We start from the raw sequence: 22,626 nt of genomic DNA on the forward strand, positions 1-22,626 counted from the left end.
GTTACTACTCCCTTCATTGGTTGATGTATTTTGCCTGTCGCTGCAAATTCTTTATTCTTGTTTCGATGTTGGAGTTCGGATTGAGTTTCTTTCCTTTCTTCCTTTTCCTTCAACTAGTTCTTGTCCCTTTGGTTTTTAGGTTTTATTTATTGATTTATTATTATTATTATTATTATTATTATTATTAGACACAATCTCATAGCATGTGACAAGCATAGCTAATGCAGGGACAGAATCCCCTGAGACAAGGGCGTTGAGCCAGCCACGGCAATAGTAAGCTAGGAAATCAAAGCAAAATAATATGAATTAAAGCAGAAAATGAATGGAAAATTACAAAGAAAAACGATTAACGGAAGTGAGCACTATCAAAATTCGTGCATCACCCAGGTATTCGAGAATGTTCTTCGATGATAATTATTGCGTCTAGTTCAGTTGTGATAGTAGATCTTTAAACTGACCAATAGAAGAACACGTTTTCAGACCGTATGGTAATGATAACCAATGAGAGTAGCCGGAAAACAAAGGGGACTTTAGATACTGGGCTGACTTAACAAGAGGCAGGGTGAGCGCGTTACGGGTAGAGCTTGTCGAAAACCAATTGTACTTCATCATGTGTGAAGGGGTTTTATGAAGAAATATCTTATGAACCAGTGTACAGAGATGGTGCTTATGACGAACGGAGAGAGGAGAAGTGTGTGCAAGTCGATAAAGGGCATCCGAAGGAAAACATCGATCCTTGTTGTAAAGAATTTTAAGTATAAATCTATGGTGGACTTCTAATTGGCTCAGAGTTGTGTCAGAAAGGCCACACCAAGCGGTATCGCAATAGTCGAATATAGGGAGAATATAGCACTGATAAAATAATAGTTTACACTGGATGGGCAAATGAGTGCAATGTAATTGTAGTACCCCTAAGGCTGAACTGGTTCGCTTGCATACACAGTTGACATGTGCAGCCCAAGAGAGTTTGCAGTCAAACATCACACCTAGATGTTTGTGCTGAGTAACAACACGGATAGGCATAGTCGAGTCAGGGAAGAACAATGGTTGATCAGGAGGGGATGAAGAAATATACATGGCTTCTGTCTTGTCTAAATTGGGCTGGAGTTTCCACGTTTGCATCCACATGACAGTGCTGTTGATGCGATGCTGCATGGTAAGGAGTAATTGTGCAGGGGAGGAATCAGAACAGATAAGGCCAGTGTCATCCGCATTTATTTTTGTTTTTGTTTTTTCACTTTCTTTTTGCTGTCCCACCCATGGAAATATTTCCCGGTGGGTCTGGCTTATCGCCTTCGAAAGAAGTGAATAAAGGAGAAATAATAATAATAATAATAATAATAATAATGTAAAGAACTCTTCCTCCTCTCCTCCATGCGCTCTCACAGCCGACTCACTGCTACCCTCAGTAGCCATTACACACACCAACCAAGGAAGGGTTGCAGGTAGATACTGAAATTCCTCCTGACAGCTGTTTCGACTTCATAAGGCTCATCAGAGAAGGTGATATTGAATTAGATGATATCATGTGGAGATGGTCAGATTTATACTACAAAACATGGGCGCAAGATTACGGGCAAAGTGTGAGAATGAGAAGTTACAATTCTCCAGCAAGACAGTGCCAGGGGTTCCAAGAAAATGGCAGGTGAGTAATCCAATCACAAGCTGCTAACTTCTCCAGCAACACAGTGCCAGGGGTTCCAAGAAAATGGCAGGTGAGAAATCCAATCACAAGCAGCTAACATTAATTTTCTAATGGCTAGGTGATAGTTTAAGAATTTTGGCGAGCCACCAAACAAAGCGAAAGAAAGTAGAGTACTAAGCGTGCAGTGCAGCAAAAGTTACAAAGAGTGCACACACGCATGAATGGACTGTAGTTACATGTAGATCTACTTTTCACTTATTATTATTATTATTATTATTATTATTATTGGTAGAAAGGAAAAGGACATATGGAAACGAGTTAAGAGTAACTATCCATCACTGTAACTAGATACTATATACAGTCAGAAAGTGCAACAACTAGGCACAAAACTGACAGAGTACAGAGTACTGAGACATTCGACGTCCTGACACTGAGTTTCAAATTATTATTATTATTCTTTTATTCCACGATGGCGTGACGCCAATAAGGATGATTAATAAGTGCGATAGAACTGGTACTAGCCAGAAACAGCTAGATGGAAATTAACCGGGAGGCAAGAAGCAATGGATCTTGAAAAACAAGCGGGGGCGATAACGTTAGCAGGGGTGATCGAGATAGTTAAGTACACGTTCGAGATATCAGAAACCAGGGGGATGCGCGGAGCAGGAGCAGGTACTGCTCAAAAGAAGACTGGATGCATTGTTTCGGAAAGAATTTCTACGAGGTTGGGTTGTGATGTCGATAGGGAGTGAGTTGTAGAGGGTGAGGGCACTGTTGATGGGGGAATCTCGGTGCCTGTTCGTGTGTGCGTGTCCGATGGAGTAGGTCCTTGTCTGTCGAAGGGTGTATGGCTGGTGTTGACGTTGTGGTGCAAGATGTGGTTGCTCCAGGTGTGGTGGGGAGGTTTGGTGGTGGATGTCCCATGCTAGTAGGGCTTGTTTAACAAGGAGTCGTGAGCTAAGGGTGGGGAGCTTTGCGTGATGGAGTAGGGAGCTGTGGTGAACTGGTGCAAAGAGGGGAATCCGAAGGCAGATGCGTATAGCACGGCGTTGAACTCTCTTCAGTGTGTCCCGCTGTTGCTGTGTGGTGTTGGAGAGGGCAAGGCTGCCATATTCGAGAACGGGTCGGATGTAGGTTGTGTGTGCACTTGGGCAGTTCTCCAGCCAACCGCGCAGGCATGCAGAGACGCACCACGTCGACTGTCCCCGCAGAGTCCCCTCCGGCGTTCTCCCGAGCAACAGATCTCCGCTGGCCGTCACACCTTGCTGCGCACCGTACGTGGCCGGACCGACCGCTACCTCGCGCTGTCCCCATTTGCGCCTCCGTTGCTCGCTGCCGTTGAACGTCGAGACAACCCGGCCGAGCGTGGCGAAAGCAAAAGCATAAATGAGAGTCCTAGGAGGAATTCGCTCGTCTGCCCCCCACAGCTGAGTTGTCGACGAAGACCATGCTTCCACGATAATGACACCAGGATTTTACAACAACTAATCCACAAAACAAAGCAGCAAATGACAGACTACGGAGATCTACAGCAGATTACAACCGGACCTATGAATTCACGTTACAAATACAAAGGAAACAATCGGAAAGGACGACGACTGACATGAAGGCAACGGCATTCACGGTTGGCGTGAGTGGTGAAGGTGAGACGCAGGACGATGCAAGTGAGGAGGAGAGTCAAACCGCTGTGGATGACGGAGCAGGTTCTGATTCGGACAGTGAGGGATAAGGTGTGCTGAGTGAGGGTGAGAGTGAGTGTGAGGGTGTGCGCGTGAGTCGAGATTGTGTGCGTCCGTCTCGTAATAACAAGTCTTCAGTATACAATCATTTGGTTTCTAGTACTGAATGTTGTCGTACTTATTCTGATTCCTGTTTTTCTGTTTCGTGCCGTGCTCGTCATGGTTATCTTTTGCAGTTACAAGTTTTGGAAGCTGTTTGTCAGCGCATTCATAAGCCGAATTTGTGTGTCCAGAAAGATAGTGTTATTACCCTAAAATTGTTCAAACGAGAGAGCTTGGAAGCTCAGGGCCCTACGCTTCGCTTTTATGCTTTTTTGCCTAGCTCATCGTACATGTTATAAGAACTGATTGAATTGTCTTTTTCCGTTGATTGGCCACATCACTGTATTACAAAAACGTTTCAATCGGTTTGAATATTATGAGTTAGGCAAAAGTATTTGCAGAATTTATTGCGGATTGTTGTTTCTCTAATAATCATCTACTTTTTTTTGTAAAAAGGCGACGTGGAGACAATAATCTTAATAATGCAATGAATATAACTAAATGCGCACTCATATCACAACCATGGGGACGAATCATGTATTCCAGAACGTTTTCTTGTCACAATTATCAATGGAATTCGTGACTAAAGAGAATGATGAAACTACAATAGGATTTATACACTTGCAGTGGAACAGCGAGGATACAAGCATAGTAAGAAAAATAGCACAAACCTAGGAACAATTTGCACAGGTAATAAACTATAGGTGAGGTGAGAAATGATAGGAAATTCAGCAAGTGCAGTGTGACAATGGACATGCATGTCTAACCCCGTGTGTCGTGAAAGTTATGATGATTCTTGGTTCAGTGTTGTTCGTTCTGCAAGTAGTTTCAAGCAGTTGAAAGTTCTAGAAGCAGTCTACATTCGCATTCGTGATCCAAATCTTTGTAAACAAAAAGAAAATGTCACCGCACTTACGCTATTCCAGTAAATTCGCACTCACACACACTTACACATGCATGTCCATTGTCACACTGCACTTGCTGAATTTCCTATCATTTCTCACCTCACCTATAGTTTATTACCTGTGCAAATTGTTCCTAGGTTTGTGCTATTTTTCTTACTATGCTTGTATCCTCGCTGTTCCACTGCAAGTGTATAAATCCTATTGTAGTTTCATCATTCTCTTTAGTCACGAATTCCATTGATAATTGTGACAAGAAAACGTTCTGGAATACATGATTCGTCCCCATGGTTGTGATATGAGTGCGCATTTAGTTATATTCATTACTTTTGTTTTGCTCCTTCTTTAATTTTTATCTCCTTGTATTGTAAATCAACAAATTTTCGATGAGAAATAGAAACCTCTCGATTAGGGAGGTTAAGATGCACGTTATTTCCGACGTGACGCGCAGTTTCACGTCAAATTTGAAATCGATCGGTATTTTTGCTCTCACATGCATCCATTGCTCAATCATGCATCATTTGCTTATATGACAAACGTTGGCCTGCGATTTACTTTGGCCGGTTGGTACCAAGCGGCGAAATCAGCGAAATTAAATCGCCAGCGAACATTAGTTGATTTTAATACAGGAACCGGATTCTCTGGCCTTTTGGTAGTAATACATGTACATTGACCTGTTGAGCCAATGACGACGCCGAATGCATGGTTGCCTGTGGAGCACATTACATAACTTTACAGTCTCCTAAAATACGTATCCTGTCCGACGGCAAAAGAGGCTGCAGATTTAGTTTTTCTGCGCCAGAACCTATGGTGATGGATATAAAGGCACACATGCAAGAAAATACAGCCAAGGGGGGGGGGCTTTTTCTTCCTTTTTTATGTTGGCTTCAAAATTGTTGGATTTATCAGCACACCTACATTTACATGTACATGACTGTATATGTATACAATGTACATGTACAGTAGTTGTACATGATTGTACAGTAATCATCATACATGTACATGTCTCTGGCCCTGTAGATGGCTCAAAAAGGCATATTTTTCAATTGATTTTCCTTGCATATTGAATTTTTAGTTCCTTTCAACTGCAATATGAAAATAAAGTACACATTGACATAGAGCAAGAAAAGAGCTTCATTTTGATATGCATCTCATACTATACAAAATATGGGTTCACATACATTCAAATGGGACTTCGGTTATAAGGACACTTCGCGAATAAGGACACTTTTCTGATGCCCCGCCGAATGTCGTTATTGGCGAAGTTGACTGTATCTAGTAACATAGCTTGAACACAAAGCCAGATTCACTCAGCAGACCATTCAATGCTGTTGGCGTATCTTCACTCTTCAGCCTACACAATGGTTTTGATGAATGATTGTATAGTCGATGTGAACTCCATCGCAGCCATCTTGAATTTTCGTTTCCTGCAAAGAACAATTTTGAATTTATTAGCCTCGCAGGTCCTCGTCCAGAAGTTGCATTTTCATGTTGGACGATAGACCACTAACGTTAAACGAACATGCAACTGGACTTTGCTCCCTACAGCTCCCGAAAGCCCTCTGTGCAGATGTTTTTGCGTTGTGTTTCTTCCTTTTCTTCTTTCCTTTTTCCTCCTTTTGGTGGTCGCATTCTCGCAGATCCAGTGCCTGCAAGCTGCTCTGCTTGGCAGCAGCTCCGATTTACCTTGTCCGTCTACCCCCTCCCCCTTGCAAGCAACGTAGCTGCTGAATCATTGGCACAGCTTCCTAAACTAATCTGGTAGTGACTCACTCACCCTCCCTCGCTCACCCCCCCCCCCCAACTAAATCTCTCTGCTTTTTTCTCCGTGTCTTTCTCTCTCCATCATGCTCTAGCTTTCAGGCTCTCACTCTTCCATACACAGTTGATCTTCTCTCCCCTCCCCCATGGTGCATGCTATGCGCGTTGATTTCGAGACCACGGGTCAGGGGAGGGTACTTCACCTCATGGGCATAGCTTTATAGCGCCTAAATGCCCTGTGTAGTCCCCTATGTTTTCTTCTTGTTCTTGTTATTCTCGTCGTTGTTGTTGTTGTTGTCGTCGTCGTCGTCGTCGTCGTTGTCAGTCGTTTTTGTTGTCGTCGTGGTCGTCGTTGTTGTCGTCGTCGTCGTCGTTGTTGTTGTATTTTTTGTTGTTGTCTGTCGTTGTTGTCGTTGTTGTTGTTGTTGTTGTTCCTTTCCATTGTATACATTCAGGCAAGTGCACTTTTCTAAAGAAATGAACAAAAACACTAAAAACAGACCATACTGGTTGGCGCAATAGAGATAATATATCAGTTGGAGGACTCCAGAGGAGTCAGCCGGCTGTCAGTTCCTCATTTTACCCAGGGACTACACTAATAATATCATCAAAACATGAAAACAACCTAAAAGTAGAATCCCTAAGAAAGTGGTTGACATCACGCAACTGCAACATAAAGTAAAATCCCACATCCCAAATGATAGATTCTCGATATTCTAAAGTCAGATTCCCTTTCCCTCCTGGTACATGTCCAAAGCGGCATGTTAAAAGCGGTAAGGCAGTTTTAAAGCTTGACAATTTTATGTGTGATTGGTGTACACCGCAACCAAAAATGCTTAGGAGTGCAATTTCAAATTTGGACTTCAAGAAGAATTTTAGAATTAGGAAATTAGAGGCCACATGCCACGTACTGCTCTTTTCTCTCTGAAACTCAACACTTGCAAGCCAGATATGAAAGAAAGAAAAAAAAATCATAAATGCTTAGGAGTGCGTAGTAGGTAAAGTTTAGTTTTTCAGCACACGTCGGGTTAGTTGTCTTGGCATGCTGGAACCGCACACAAACATTGGAATATGTAGCATGTGGTTGGCTCGTGCAACGTTCTGTGAGTATTTGGCATATCAGGTACCCATTAGGCTCGTATTGCCAGCTACACATGTACATATACTATGAAAACTATGTATATGTACTATGCAGACGTGCAAACGGATACAAAAGGTCCGCTAGTGACCGTGTAGGCTTTGTCGAGTGCAATGAGTTTTCCGGGCTATGATTGGCGATCTCTCTTTCATGCCGAAGGTGAGTTTCCTTGAACAAGCTAGCAGGACCTCCAGGAAGAGGTGGTCATTCGCCCTGTTCCTTTTTAAAGCTTCAACTGGTAGGTTTTGAGTCCGTTAAAATGTGAAAAGTCATACTTTTCTCTTCATTCTCGTCTTCTTGCAGGCTCTTCTTCTTCCTTCTTTCCCTGAGCTCTTAACATCATCCTTTCTTCCGTGAAATATTCAACACGTCACAAAGCGGTCAAGATGGCTTGCAGCAGTGTCCCCGTTCAGGAATTGCCAGAAAGTTTGTTCGGCCAGGAGGTTTATTACCACGAGACGGGCCTCCTCGACGACTCCATCACCATTGAACGTCATGTTGTGGGTGATGGGACCTTCGCAGAGGTCCGAACAACGTACCTGCCTGGGGCAGATGGCGTAAGTTGAGGATCTATAGCATGTGCTTAACGTGAACACACTTGTTTCTCTCCTATTTATAGGAGCATCCCTATTTGCACAATGCGAGGGGATTTGGGCTGGTCTAGCACAGTGTACAATCTATGTATCCGACTATTACACAATATGAAACCCCAGAGTTCGTTTAGTATTCGTAGAGCATAAGACCTCGGTTTCGATTGATTATCGGGCACAGCGTTTAGTGTAGAATATACATTTACCTATCATTACATATACGTGTCTTCACCGATCGTTACATTCACCTTTTATAATTATTGCTCAAAGAAGGCGAGATCTGCCGTCATTGCTAAACACACAAGGTCAAGAAAAGTCTTAGCGTTTTCTCGTGATTTTTCACCATTAATCATGATGGGTCTGTTTGGGGATGCGTTTTTCCAGGTTGTCGCTAAGCAGATTAAGAAGCGGGATGGAATTCTCCACATGGTCAGGGCTGAGGCTGAAGTCTGTCTGCAACTCCGGCACCCTAACATCGCGGCGTGTTTCGGAGCTGCGCACACTAGCAGCTATGCATTTTTGTTTTTCGACCAGATCAACGGCCGTCCACTCTCTCAATGGACACATGACTTCAAGGCCCATTACAGGCGTAGTCCCGGCGAAGAGGATATCCGTCCGTTCTATTGGCAGGTTCTACACGCCCTGCACTACCTTCAGACGGGATATCTGGTTCATGCGTAAGTACCTATAAGAATGCTTTTTAAAAAAGCGCGACTCATGGTGGTGACAGTAATTGTATTGTTCAGGCTCTTCCCATTTGTGTCCTTCCCTCCAACCAGTGAACATCTTGCAGTAGGTAACGAAAACGAATTTCCAAAATTCAATGTTATCTCTTTTGGGGGAGAGTTTTTAGATGCTTCCTTTAGAAAATATGTGTACGTAGAGAAAGCCTAGTTACTTCTACGTGTGGACCACAGAAATCAATAATCATATATATTGTTGAGCGGAGAGTAGCAGGCTTTTTGCGCGGCCTGCAACATCATGGTTGTAGGGGTAAACGTTTTAGGGTAACACAGTTCTTAAGTTGTTTGCTAACTACTATCTGCGCAAACTCTTCGCCATGAATTTTTTAAGCCTTTTCCAGGCGACTCTGCCATGGTTGCTATGCATTCGTTTGCACATGGATTGATCTATGCGTAAGTAATAAACATACATACTATCTTTATTTTTTTCATAGCGATCTGCATGATGAGAACGTGATGATCACGGACAACAACGAGAAAGCCATCCTCATAGATTTTGGTTGGGTGCAGACCTTCCGCGAGGGAAAGCCAGGTATGAACCGGCCAAGCAGCTACGCGTACCCGCCGGAGATGGTCGACCAGCAGCTTGGTATCGACCACAAATGCGACGTTTTTTTCTGGTGAGTAACGAAGCGTGGAAAATTAATTCTGCTACATATTCTTCTATATACTTGTCTGGCCAAATGCTTGGGAGATGGGCTACTGGTATACATGCATGTGGAAATGTCGGCAGTCCAGGCAAGGCCTGTTTCACTCTGCTAGTAGTCGTTGAGATGGGCTACTGGTATACATGCATGTGGGAATGTCGGCAGTGCACGCAAGGCCTGTTTCACTCTGCTAATAGTCGTTGTAAAAAGTTGTCCTGATTCCATGGACAACCCTTTTTAAGCTGGGCCACGACGAACAAGCTCTAGTCATTTCATTTCGATCCCAAAGTCAATCTCCATGGAACTTTATGCTATTGTCGTGTGACTGCTTACTCTCTCACAGTGCCAGCATGTTCTACACAGTTTTATTCGACGAAGGTCCGTTTGGCGTAGTTGAAGGCGTTGACATACCAGATCAACTCAAGATCGTTCGGGCTGGTATGTGCGTGAAGCCATGCACAGCGTCGTCAGAGCCGCTCCAAGATCTGCTGCATCGCTGCCTCGCGTACGATGCAAACGACAGACCATGCGCCGCGGAGGCTCTGCTTTTCCAGTGGTTCGCTGGCTCAAATTTCACCAGGCCAGAGCTCAGACAGTACACGCAATACATACCGCCACTTAATCCTGCGCAGCTGGATCGCACCATTGTTGAGAAGATCCGTAGGGCGTGGGGATCAAAACCAGATCAAGTAGTCCACAATATACTATTGTAAGTAAATGGAATCAAAAAGATTATCTAGTAACATAGCTTGCAAAGGCATGCATGTTATCAACCATCTGCTGAAGACTTATTATGCCAAATTCCGTTGGATTATGTAGGTGAAATACGAACTCGTTAACACGTTTTGACTGAGATTTGAAATTTTCATTAGTTTTACAGAATGTTATCCGATACCAACGCATATGGCCGATTGGTTAGCAGGCTTGCCTGCGAATCTTGAGGTCCCGAGTTCAAGACCCGCGCTGGTAGCAGGGAGCGTGTAAAAAAACTTTTTAGGCGTGGTGAACTGCGCCGACACCCACGGTCAACTGGGTACTCACAGCTCGGAGTGAGAATAACAAGGATGCAGTTTACAGGGTTATGGGCCGTTACACGCCCGATTGGTTGAGAGACTAACCTCCTCTCCCCTGACTCACTTGTGAGGTCTGCATTCGCCACTAAGGTTAATAGGCATAGTGGTGGCCTGCGGATGCGAAGGCTAGTTTGTGTGTTTCTGAACATTCAAGCGATGCCAACGCGGATCCCGCGAATATTATTAATTTTTATCCGATACCTCCATATACTAGTAATCGCAAACCTCACCCAGGGCGATCATTATTATAATGACTACAGTATGGAGCCAATTCTAGACCAAATGATATGAAATGTGTAACGCTAAGCTGACGCGATTCGTGCTGTATGTTTTTATTTGCACAGCGAAAAGAACGGAGCAATGGCGATTGCATACCAGGCCGGGCTGTTCTCGGCTGGGCAATTCTTCGCACCGGAGGCAACACCGACGAAGTAGATTATATTCAGCATCGAATCCATACTGATTTACTAATAAACAATAAACAAAAAAGCCAATTTGCTGTACTTTCCAGGGCAGCGCAAGGGCAGCGCAGCCCAGCGCAAGGTTCAATGAGCGCGAAAAAGAAATGTTATTCCCGTAGCTATGCAGAAGACGTTACTGAAGTAACATCTGGCGCTAGCCAGGGTCCACACGGCTTTAATTCTCGTAGTTATGCCCAGCAAAGACAGCTGGCTACTATATGTTTGTTTGTTTGTGCCATCGACATGCCTGGCGCTATCCCCTACCTGTCCCGTAGCATCAAGAGTACGGTACCATCAAGAGAATGAGTATATATGTGAAGTGTATCGGGGGAATGCATTCAGTGCAGTAACATTTTGTGTGGATTTGTGTGCGAGGCCGAGAACCCACTAGCAGGCTGGCTGGTCCGCCTGTCGACCAGCCCGGGGATCACATGTAGGCTGATAGCATAATAATTATAACGTATCAGATTGAGTAATTATAACGTATATACAGTCATGTAGATCTATAGCAGGGAGTCATATTATGTAAACGACTCCCAGCTGTATGGGGAGATTTTCTGAAAAAAAATACGAAGTAGGAGACGAGTGAATGCAATCAGAAAATCTCCCCATACAGCAGGGAGTCATATTATGTAAACGACTCCCTGCTGTATGGGGAGATTTTCTGAAAAAAATACGAAGTAGGGAGACGATTAAATGCAATCAGAATGGATGTTAGTTGCCGTCAGTATAATAAGAAGAAGAAGAACGCCCGTGATCGGCAGAGTCAGCGCCGGTCCCAAGAAACGTCAGGACAGACATCCCGTCGACTCCAGAACGCCCGTGATCGGCAGAGTCAGCGCCGGTCCCATAGCTATGCAGAAGGCGTTACTTGTACTTCAGTATCTCATTGAAACGTTTTTGCAATACAATGATGTAGCTAATCAAAGGAAAAAGCATTTCCATCAGTTCTAACAACATGCACAATGAGCTAGGCAACAAAGCATAGCGCAGGGCCCTGAGCTTCCAAGCTCTCTCGTTTGGTATTTGTGTGTTTGTGTCACACCTGGCGCTATCCCGTATCTGTCCCGTACGGTGCCATACTAGCAAAGACAACTAGTTGGCCACAATATTTTTGTTTGTTTGTGCCATTGGCATGCCTGGCGCTATCCTAGATCCTGTACCTGTCCCGTACCATCAAGAGTACGGTACCATCAAGAGAATGAGTATATATGCGAAGTGTATCGGAGGAATGCATTCAGGCCGATATTGCAGTAACATTTTGTGTGGATTTGTGGGCTAGGCCGAGATCCCACTAGCAGGCTGGTTGGGCCGCCTGTCGACCAGCTCGGGAATCGCATGTAGGCCGATAGCATACTAATTATAACATATATCGATGTATAGCAGGGAGTAGTATTATGTAAACGACTCCCTGATGTATAGGGAAATTTTCTGGAAAGAAATACGAAGTAGGGAGACGAGGAAATGCAATTAGAATGGATGTTAGTTGCCGAATAGGTGACAGAATGCGTTAGCAAAAACATAGTTTGGAGGAGAGATCCCGTTGTCTCCAAAATAATCCTGAACGGGCGAGTCAGCGCCGGTCACAGGAAACGTCGGAAGAGAGATTCCGTTGACTCCAGGACGTCCGTGATCGGCAGAGTCAGCGCCGGTCACAGGAAACGTCGGAAGAGAGATCCCGCCGACTCCAGAACATTAGTGATCGGCAGAGTCAGAACCGGTCACCGGAAACAGCAGGACAGACATCCCGTCGACTCGAGAACGCCCGTGATCAGCAGAGTTAGCGCCGGTCACTAGAGGTGTGCGGATAATGCTGAAAAAGGTGGCAGTGAAATTGGCAGAACCATACCAACCTTATGGCGGGCAATTCCTCGAATTCTACTCCATTTCTTTATCCACATACCAAACATGCATGAAACGTACCAGAAAAGTACCAAATTTTTCTCCCGGCATTATCCGCATGTGCCTACTGGTCACAGGAAACGTCAGGACAGACATTCCGTCGACTCCAGAACGCCTGTGATCGGCAGAAACGAGACAGGTACGGGATAGCGCCGGGCATGCCGATGGCACAAACAAACAAAAATATTGTGGCCATCTGTTTGTGGCCAGCTAGCTGTCTTTGATGGTCCGGTACGGTACGGGACAAATACGGGATAGCGCCAGGCGTGACACAAAAAAATAATAAATAAACACCAAAATATTAATCCCATAGCTAGCTATACAACAGACGTTACTTCAGTATCGTTTGGCGCTAGCCAGGGTCCACACAGCTTTGACACGTCACATGCATGATGAGCAAGCAAAAAAGCATAGCGTAGGGCCCTGAGCTGCCAAGCTCTCTCGTTGTACTAGGATATAGCACGGCTGGAATATGAACACAAATCGTCACGTCTTGGAATCCGAGATGCCCTTAGTTCCACACGGGGACCAATGAGCCACAAATGCGACTCCAAATTTCAAGGCAGAATCAAGATGATCGGGCTACAGATGACCATCAGGCGGGCGGGTTTTAACACAAGTTAGAACCAGGCGAGAAACTGACACACACCAACGGCGCAAAGAGTTGGATTTAGGTGCGAAGATAATACGTTTGTTGCTAAGGAGCTAATTGTCATCAGAAAAGCGCAAAACAGGTATAAATCTTTAGAAGTTCAATCGGGGGCCGTTAATATTTTTTAAAGCTGTTACCCAAATCAAACACACCACAAACACACGCGATTCATATAGCATGAACACAAAGCTAGATTCACCCCATTTTGGGGACAAGTGTTCGAAATACCGTACCAAGATAGAACTTGTTTTCATTAGGACGCATCTACGCGCGATCCCAACTCTCTCATTTTATCAGGCCGGGAAATCTGCAGCTTATCTTATTGGTGAGATTGAGATGCTTTGAGATGTTTGTGCGTGGTTTGAATGTTTCCACAGCAGACCATTTAATGTTGTTGGCTTATCTTCATTCTTCAGCTTCCACAATTGTTTTGATGAATGAGCCACTTGAAGATTATTCCCTCTTCCAGCAGTTTCCAAGGATACTCTCCTACTGCGCCAATGCCATACTACCACCTTCACGTGTTCAATGGCTGTGTCTGATTATTCTAAGTAATCTGCGAGGAGATAGTAATTCTCAGCTTTAGTCTAACAGTGGAATCGTACATAATTATGTCTCCCTGCATTATGATTGCGGCTTTTGACACTCCGTACGTCAATTATCCGTACATGTAACATAGTATTGACCATAGGACTCGGCAGGTTTTGGGTTTTATTTGTTGAAGTAAATCGGTGACAATCCGTGTGTTGAAGGATTGCTTTGATGTAATTGTTCTTTCTTTCGTATTCTGCTATTGCATGCGTATTAGCACCTCATTGACCGCGCTCGTTCCTCATTCTTCATTCCATTAGGCCCAAGCGAAGACTTGCCAAGCTTGCTGCTTGGCGATGTCAACGCGAAAAGGCTGATGATAATAATTGGCTAACTACTGTATATGACCGGAGATCCTTTAGCTAGGGCCACCTCCACCCATATTTGCTTCTGTTCTCCTTTTTCCTGCCCCTTTCTTGTCGACTTTTTACTCTTTTCCTCGCTATCCGTAGTTTAACATCCTGCAATCGCCACGTAAAGTGGCCATCGCTCGCTCTAGCCATGCATTGCTTGGAAAAAACTAAAACTAAAAACGTAGGGCGCGCAATCTCCACTGCAGCCACTTCATGTCATGAGTAACCCCAAACACACCATCGAAAATGGTCTCTTCGCTGCAAATTTCAAGATCCAATTAAATTGTTCGCCAGAATCCATCAACAGGAAAATGGAAACAGTTTCAAAAAATAGGAAACCGCATAAAACATACTGTACAGTTTATTACTAGGGTGCAAGTTCTAACATTTTGAACAACACCAACTACAATGGAATCTGTCTAAGACGACTGCTCAAGGGACCTTCAAAATGACTGTTGTCTCTGTAACAATGTGGTCTCCTTATCCAGGGTTAATGGAAATAGTATTCCTTGGTCCTGGTCGCGGTGGTCTGTGGACAGGTGGTCGCCTTGGATTGTATTGCAAAGCTGGTGTTTCAAAGCACACTCGCTCGCGGTTGAAGAGCCTATTCGCTCCTGGTTGTTTCTGTTCTCAAGCGAAGGTCCCTGATCAGAATCCTTGTGGTGACAGTCCATTTTTTATTCAGCCTTTTCCCGTTTGCAAGTTCCCTCAGACCAGTGATTGTTTTTTTCATTCGGTATTGAGCTTCTTGCCGCGTATGAGGAGTGTTGCTACGCTTTAATTTCGTATATGGCACACATAGTCAGTTTATACGGAGGCCCTTTCCCACGTTTCCTCATCTCGCGCTCTCTCTCCACTTAATTGGCTGGCATCGCTGCGTGCCCTCCCCCCTCCCTTGTGAACAGGTTGGACCCCAATGTACCACCAGCAAAAAAAGAACAATTCTATTTGCGTACACAGATAATATAAGTGAATGGTGTACGAATAGTGTACTAATTAATTTAAATTTCACGGTTCGCGTGAGACTCGGCTGGAAGACGGGCTTTCCGCATCCGTAAGAACGCCACCACCCTTCAAGGATCAAGGCGCAGATGCAGCTCCTAAAGCGGTGGGAGGTGAGTAGATCAGCTCACCAGCAAGTGGTCAAAGACCGAAAATCCCATTCACTGCATCCATGTTTTCCTCGTGCCAGGCCACGAGTTCCCAATTAACTGTGGGTCGCAGCACGGCTGGAAAAAATCCTTCCGCTTCCAAGCAGGACTTGAACCGTACTACATGTGATCATATTCACAGCCGTAATCTCAGAACAGGGAGGCAGGAGACGCCGGGCGTAATAAATGGTTTTAGTGAATTGTCATCTGGCGTGCAAAAATGCCACTCTGCTTATACAGAGGTTACTCTAATTGTGACCCGGGTGGGCTCGGGTTGATTGCCGACGTTAGCGCGGTATGCTATGCCAAGCCAGCCATTTGGTTTCCTGTGCACATAAAGAAAATGGAACGGAGAGGAGAACATAATCGTATCACAATCGCAAGAATCTGACACCTCACCTGCAATAAAATATAATTTTTAACATCCATGCAACAGTTTCAGAGGCGTTGTGGTGAATGATCGTCAAAATGTCTTGGATATACATGTTGGATATACATGTTGGATATAGATGTACTGTGAAACCGGAACGTCTAACGACCAAACAGTTTACCGTTTTTGTAATTTTGGCATGATTACGTGCAGAATGTGTAACGATGGCAAACTGGCCACCCATTTGTATGCGCATTTTTACACAGACATCTAGCGATAACGCTTTTTTTAAATAACGAATATAAGTGGTCGTTAAAACGTTAGAGCGTTGCGCATTGTGACTCATTAGACTTGACGGTTTTACAGTACTGCAGACATTGTTTTTTTTTGCAGACATGGATTTTTTTTGCAGACATTGATTTTTGTTGCAGACATTGTTTGTTTTTTTGCAGACATTGATTTTTTTGCAGACATTGATACATGCAATCCAAGTCTAAACTTACGTCAGTACTGTATCTATGACAACAATGCGCTCCATTTCCAGCTTGGATGCCAGGTTGTCGATGGCTGCTCCATTCAGCTCCTGAGGCGTGGTTGGGCTTGAGCAGGGTTTCCACTTCATCAGGCGCGGTATGCGATACTTGAACTCCGCTTGCCCCGTGAAGAATGTGTGCTTAATTGCCTGCTCCGCTGATAGTCTATGCGCACTATCCAGGGTCATCATGTTGACGAATAGATGTCGCAAGTCTGCACAGAGGTCCCTGAATTGCTTTGTGTTGACAACCAGTCCCTTGGCCATCATGCTCTCAAGAGTCGCGTCGGACTTGTCTTGCACGAACCCGAATGGCCAATCGACACAAGCATACTTGTACATCAAGGCACCCCTGAAGTGGAGATGGAAAATACCCAGCCAACATTGTGTCTTGTCATTTGTTTGTGTGTTGCTTTCTGCTATGTGTGCCGCACTCCGCCACACTGATACGTAACGCAGCTACCGAAAAGTTGTTGAGTAGAGTTTTTCATGTTCCGGTCCCGTAGTATTATACATGTGCTTTCGTGCTAGTATCACCCTGATCACGTGATTTCATGTCAATTCCAGATACGTTCATAACCCGAAGTGGGCTCGAAAAAAAGGTAAAATAATATTTTTTTTGTTTTCGTGTTCAGAAACAATAACCAAGCGGAAGATACCCGGAACACAGACTGTTATTGAAGAAAATGTGTGCTGTGAATGTCGGCGCTAGCGCTTCCTGCCGACTGACTTGACTCTTGTCTGACCCACAACTGCGTTTGGAGCTCACGAGAAGCTCCAACGTTCGGAGCAGACACTTTCTTCACTAATCATCTTCGATGCCGCAACATCTTTCGTACTTTTGTCCTTTGCTCGGAAATACAACTAAATGGTGGGAGGTGAGAGCACTACACAATGCAGAGCTCTCGGAGCAGAACTTTCAGTAGTCTACTCAGGCCTAACTGATGAGGGGTGAATTCCCCGAAATACTGTGTGTTATGCAGGCAGTGCGTTTTTGCAGGTTTGCCAAGTGGAAGGTTGGACAGGGCTTCTCCTTTGCTCCTGACGCAGTCGTGAGTCTGTCAAGTATCAAGTCAGTAGGCGGGAAGCGCGAACTCCGACGCTCGGAGGAGACGCCTTCTTCAGTAATCACCGCCGATGTCGCTACATCTTTCCTACAGACTGTTCTGTTCGAGAAGCTGCCTGAAATACATGAACAATTAAAATATACTTTACAGTATATGTAGCTTGTACATCCGAGCAATTTATTCCTAACCGACTCTAACTCAAAACTATGAACTTGGCAATAATTTGTTTGTTTACATCGCAATCTCCAGACGTAATTTCTTGTTTTCTTGGTTTGTATGATTATATATTCCTGTTTCATCTGTTGTGTTTGCTTTGCCCGTGAAAGAGGCTTGATATAATATTAATTCATTGATCAGGCGCGGATTGATGTCGTACTTACAACATGAAAACGTCCGTCTTTGGGCAAATACCGCCCATGTTTAATGTTCTAGTCTCGGGAGGATGGGAGCGCTGGCGTGGTCGAACTTTAATATGACCTGGGTTCTTCATGTCGACTGCTAACCCGAAGTCAATCAGCTTAATCGTTCCGTCAGGGGATATCATAATATTGTCATTCTTAATGTCGCTGAAAATCACAAAAAAACGACCATACATGCAGGCACATACTCTAGCAAACACGTGTGAAACTCAGACACCCAATAGCGACAGACATCATTCAAATCAATAATCCTAGATATATGATGTTTGATTGCATTAAACAACAGAGACAAGAGAGATAAAGCAGCTCGTGGAACAAGTAAATTGCCACATCCTGGCCTAACCGTATTGAATTTTTACAATTTCTTCTGGGGGTAGGACCTGCTCGCATATGGGTAAGAATAGGTAGTCATCAATGGACACCTCAGGTCACAGGCCAGAATATAAAACCGAACTCTACAACCAGTTTCGCCTTGCAGACAGTAGACTATGTAGATCCAATCATCTGGCCCAATGATGCTGACTTCCTGCAGTCAATAAACGTGAAACTTACCCGTGTACAATTCCAGCCGAGTCTAGGTAGCATAGTGCCTGCAGGGTTTGGTGCGTCACATCGCGCAACATCGCCTCTGGCATTGCCTGAGGTTCGTCCTTCCACAGTTCAAACAGAGTGATACCGGCCACCAACTCCATGACAAGTCCCGCACCCGTCTCCGTCTGGAGCGCACCGAAAAAGTCGCAGATGTTCGGGTGGCGCAACTGCCGCGCAATCACCACCTCGTTGATGAGTGCGTCATCCTGATTAACTCCGCCGCGCGCCAAAAGCTTAACAATAGCGGTCTAGTAGAGAACGAGGAAACGGATATTACTTTTAGGTTATCTTCCTCTGACATGGCGGTAAATGGATGCTATTTGGCAGTCGATTTAGTATTTGCAAATAATCCAACAGTACAAAATGTGAACGTTTCCCAGAAAAGATAGTCTTACTGGTCAAAGGATCGTGTTTTGGTAAATAGCCGCGCAAGTGCGCAATGCATATAGACCAGAGCATTTCAAAGCAGAAAGAGAAAGAGCAGCAGTTTGGATTCGTCGTAACGCAAAGCCAAGCCCATGGCAATGCATTTTCTCTACACGGTGCATGTGCATGCTCATGTATACGTTCATCAGTTCACTGTGTCTATGTCGAGTTAGGACTGCTGAACCCTAGGAGTGTAAACCGCCACAAACCCTGGTGGTCTCTTGCATACCAGCCTCTTCAAATTCAGAAAATTGTTCTGCCAGGAGCCATCATCAGATTGTCCGAATTATGCCATAATTTCCATGTTTAGACAGTTTCCAAACTCCGCCAGAAAGTTGTTCTTACAACGTACATCCTGGGATAATTCTGGGATAAGTACGACCTCTGGTCGGCTGAACTTAAATAATGGGCCCCACCTCCGCACTTCCTTATTCAATTCAGTGTCTGGAGAAAAATCGATTATTTAGAAATTATTTCGATATCAGACGGCATTTTCAAAGTTTTGTCTAAATTCTCCATTTCCTTACCTTCAACATGCCTGGTATTCGGCACTTGTATACTTTGGCAAAACTGCCCTGTCCGAGCGGCTCACCGAGGATTTTGATTTTACCATCCAACGTGAATTGGCTGCTGTTGAACTCCGTGACCTGGAAGAGATTCACCGGCAAACCATGACCTTCCTGCTGGACAAGAGCTGTCTTGAGATCTTTGAGCGTGTTTTCCATGTTGGCCATTTTGAGACTCTAAAAACGTAAACGTGATCAAAAATTAATAATGTTGCTAATGGCGGCCAGGCAAGGAATCGGAAAGAATCAAACCGAGATGTCGAGATATTCCACGACTTATCCACTCATGCTTATCGTATAGTATAAGAGTACGGTTACTTCTAAGGAGTTCAAGATACGCCCTACAACCTAAGGTGTATCCATATTGATTAATGTGCTGTAAATGAACACAATTAATGCTGGCTTTTTCCTTTCTACATTAATTTTATTATTGGCTCAATATCCGATTTTTAACATAATGCTGGCCCGTGAGAAGTTGACTCATCTCGAGTGACACTTTTGGCCGTCATCAAACTTTGGTCGATTGGGGTTTTCGAAAAAGATCGATCGATAGTTGTTCCTCTCACTGCCTCAATATTGCATAATTTGTCTCTAGAACAAACTTAGGGTGGCGATCTATTTGGGATGGATACCTCCAAGCCACGAAATCAGCGAAATAAAATCGCAAGGAAAAATATTGATCGACAGTAGTTTGGTACTCAGTAATACATATAATTATTACTAATGGTCCTTCTCAATCTGCGGAAAGAACTGTTTCGTCCTACAGGAATTTATAAGCGCAACACAGAGAAAATGAGGCCGAAAATTCGGTACATCAGCTTTACTGGTCACATGTATTTAAGTCTGGGTAAGATGTACGGACGTAGCATTGGGAAACTGTTTCTCCAACTATCTGCACCCACGACCTGATATCAGCCATCAGAATTTACACAATTTCTGTCGAACTTGACACCTAACTTACTGCATCGCCTATTTCACGTGCAGTAGAAACTTTAAGCTAACAAACGGGTACCTGGCTTAACGCGCGTGTTTCTTGTACCCTTTAGCAAGCCATACACCCTTTACAAGAGCATTGTCACTGGTTATGATCTTAAACACAAAGCCTCTTTTACGGGCATTCTGGAAGCATTTCTAGCCAGAATGAATCTTCTTCTTGAGAAAGAAAGAGAGAGAGAAAGAGAGAGTGAGAAAGAGAGAGAGAGAGAGAGAGAGAGAGAGAGAGGCAGGCAAACACACACATACACGCACGCACATGCACATACACGCACACACAGGGAGAGAGAGCATGAACTATCTATAATTCAATTGGCTGTGAAGGAAGATCTGGCAGTGAAGGTTCATCATCGTCTTCGACTGCAACCAAGACAAGTGGCATGGCCGGCTTCCGTGGCGCAGGAACTCGTACATCGATGATGTGGGCGTTCTTGTGCAGAACGACTTGTGCATCGATCATTTCTGCAGACAATTTGCTCCGGCGCTTGTCGACGATCTGTCCAGCAAAGGACAACACGCGCTCAGATGCAACAGAAGTTGCTGGAATGCACAAGTACTTCCGTGCGAGTGGAGCCAGGCGGGGAAATCAGGCAGCATTTGTGCTCCACCACAACAGAGGGTCAACAGAGCGCTTGACTGGCTTTTCAGCCAGATAAGCTGCTACCTCTTCTTCGATGGACCCCTCGCTATCCTCATCCTCACCGTCGTCGCAAAGCAGCTGATTTAGTAGGCAGCGGCGTTTTGCTGGTGGCTCCGAGCTAGAGCTTGAAGATTCCGTGCAGGGCGAGCAGCCGACACTTGCGTAGCTGATGAGCGTTTGCTGCATTTCATGTTGCTCCAAGTCGATGAACCGTAGAGCCCGAAACCGAGGGTCCAACGCAGCAGCAAGCACTGCCTCTCCGTTGGCATCTAAGCCATCCAAATGAAAGCGCCTAGTTGTACGATCCGCAAATGCCTGCTTCACGCATGCCACTACCAGCAGGTCGTCATCATCTCCGGTCTGGCAATGGTACTTCAGTGCCGTCAGTAGAGGCAGAAGCCAGGACAGGGTTGAGTACTGCTCACCACCCAAAGATGTCGTCAACTTGTCCACCGACCTCAGGAAATCGAGGAGATGTTCAGCAGTGGCCCACTGGTCTGCGGACAAGTCCATGGGGCGGCGATGAATGTTTTCCCCAAGTGTTCCACAAAATTGTAACTAAAGGTTCGACAAATAACCAATCCCAAAACAGCATACTACGGACAGACTTACATAGCTAAGCGGCAGCATGTTAGTACTGCAGGGAAATGATAATAGAAAGTAAGCTGCAGCACTCGGCCATTGAAAATCTGCGTCCACTTCACCACCGCCACCATTGCGCTCTGTGACCGATCACGTGCACTTCCGACAACAGCAACAACATTTTTGTTGCCGTTGGCGGAAATGTACATGCTCGGTCGCAGGGTGCAACGGTGGTGGTGGTTAAGTGTACGCAGTATAGACTTAATAAATAATAATACGGAGGATTAGCAAGACGAAATTCGCGTTCGCGTTCGCTCTCCAAAGAAAGTCGAACTCAGTGACGGAATTCGCGTTATGAGAAGGATTATCAAACGGAATTCGCACATGCATGATGTTGACACGACGTAGGCAGTACAGGGTGGTAAATTTATGACTGCCCTGACACGAATCCACGATTCGTGTTCCGATTACTTTTCCGAACGAAAAATGCGAAAGTTCGCAATCCAGTTCGCGAACTGAAAAATGTTTGCGAACGCGAGCGCGAATTTCGTCTTGCTAATCCTCCGTAGTAATTCGCGGGATTCGCGTTGGCATCGCTAGAATGTTCAGAAACACACAAACTAGCCTTCGCTTCCGCAGGCCACCACTATGCCTATTCCTTGTACACCTTAGTGGCGAATGCAGACCTCACAAGTGAGTCAGGGGAGAGTAGGTGAGTCTCTCAATCAATCGGGCGTGTAACGGCCCATAACCCTGTAAACTGCATCCTTGTTACCCTCACTCCGAGTATAGACTTACGGAATAAAAAAAACTGTTATACCGCTGATTCAGTAAATCACTAACTCAGAGCCAAGGCACAGGCGACTCGCTAAAGTGCCGTCTACAGTACATCCAAGTAGGCATACTTTTTCATTTTACAGGCTAAGTTATATTATTATTATTGTAAAGCTTTCCTTTTGATCTTGTCTCTTATTGTTGTGACCTTTCCACAATAATTGTGTTGCATTGTCAAAAAATAAAATAAATAAAATAAATTTGAACAAACGGCGA

General features: G+C 44.7%; 2 protein-coding genes across 2 annotated transcripts; one reads left to right on the top strand and one right to left on the bottom strand.

The window, feature by feature from the left end:
- The first annotated feature begins 7,313 nt into the window (after positions 1–7,313).
- LOC135824894 (sperm motility kinase Y-like) lies at positions 7,314–10,738 on the top strand. Its single transcript, XM_065337640.1, has 6 exons — positions 7,314–7,386; positions 7,531–7,784; positions 8,202–8,494; positions 8,995–9,180; positions 9,551–9,916; positions 10,625–10,738. Exons 2-6 carry the CDS (start codon positions 7,614–7,616, stop codon positions 10,713–10,715), a joined length of 1,107 nt encoding a protein of 368 aa, XP_065193712.1. The 5' UTR covers positions 7,314–7,386; positions 7,531–7,613; the 3' UTR covers positions 10,716–10,738.
- A 4,516-nt stretch (positions 10,739–15,254) lies between these two features.
- Positions 15,255–19,588, bottom strand: LOC135825265 (uncharacterized). The gene is made up of 5 exons (XM_065338005.1): positions 19,323–19,588; positions 18,331–18,617; positions 17,740–17,925; positions 16,264–16,644; positions 15,255–15,716 (listed from the first exon to the last, which is right to left on the bottom strand). Exons 1-5 carry the CDS (start codon positions 19,527–19,529, stop codon positions 15,623–15,625), a joined length of 1,155 nt encoding a protein of 384 aa, XP_065194077.1. The 5' UTR covers positions 19,530–19,588; the 3' UTR covers positions 15,255–15,622.
- Between the last annotated feature and the right edge of the window lie 3,038 nt (positions 19,589–22,626).

Source organism: Sycon ciliatum, chromosome 9 (assembly GCF_964019385.1).
Source record: "Sycon ciliatum chromosome 9, ocSycCili1.1, whole genome shotgun sequence".
Classification (NCBI taxonomy): domain Eukaryota; kingdom Metazoa; phylum Porifera; class Calcarea; order Leucosolenida; family Sycettidae; genus Sycon; species Sycon ciliatum.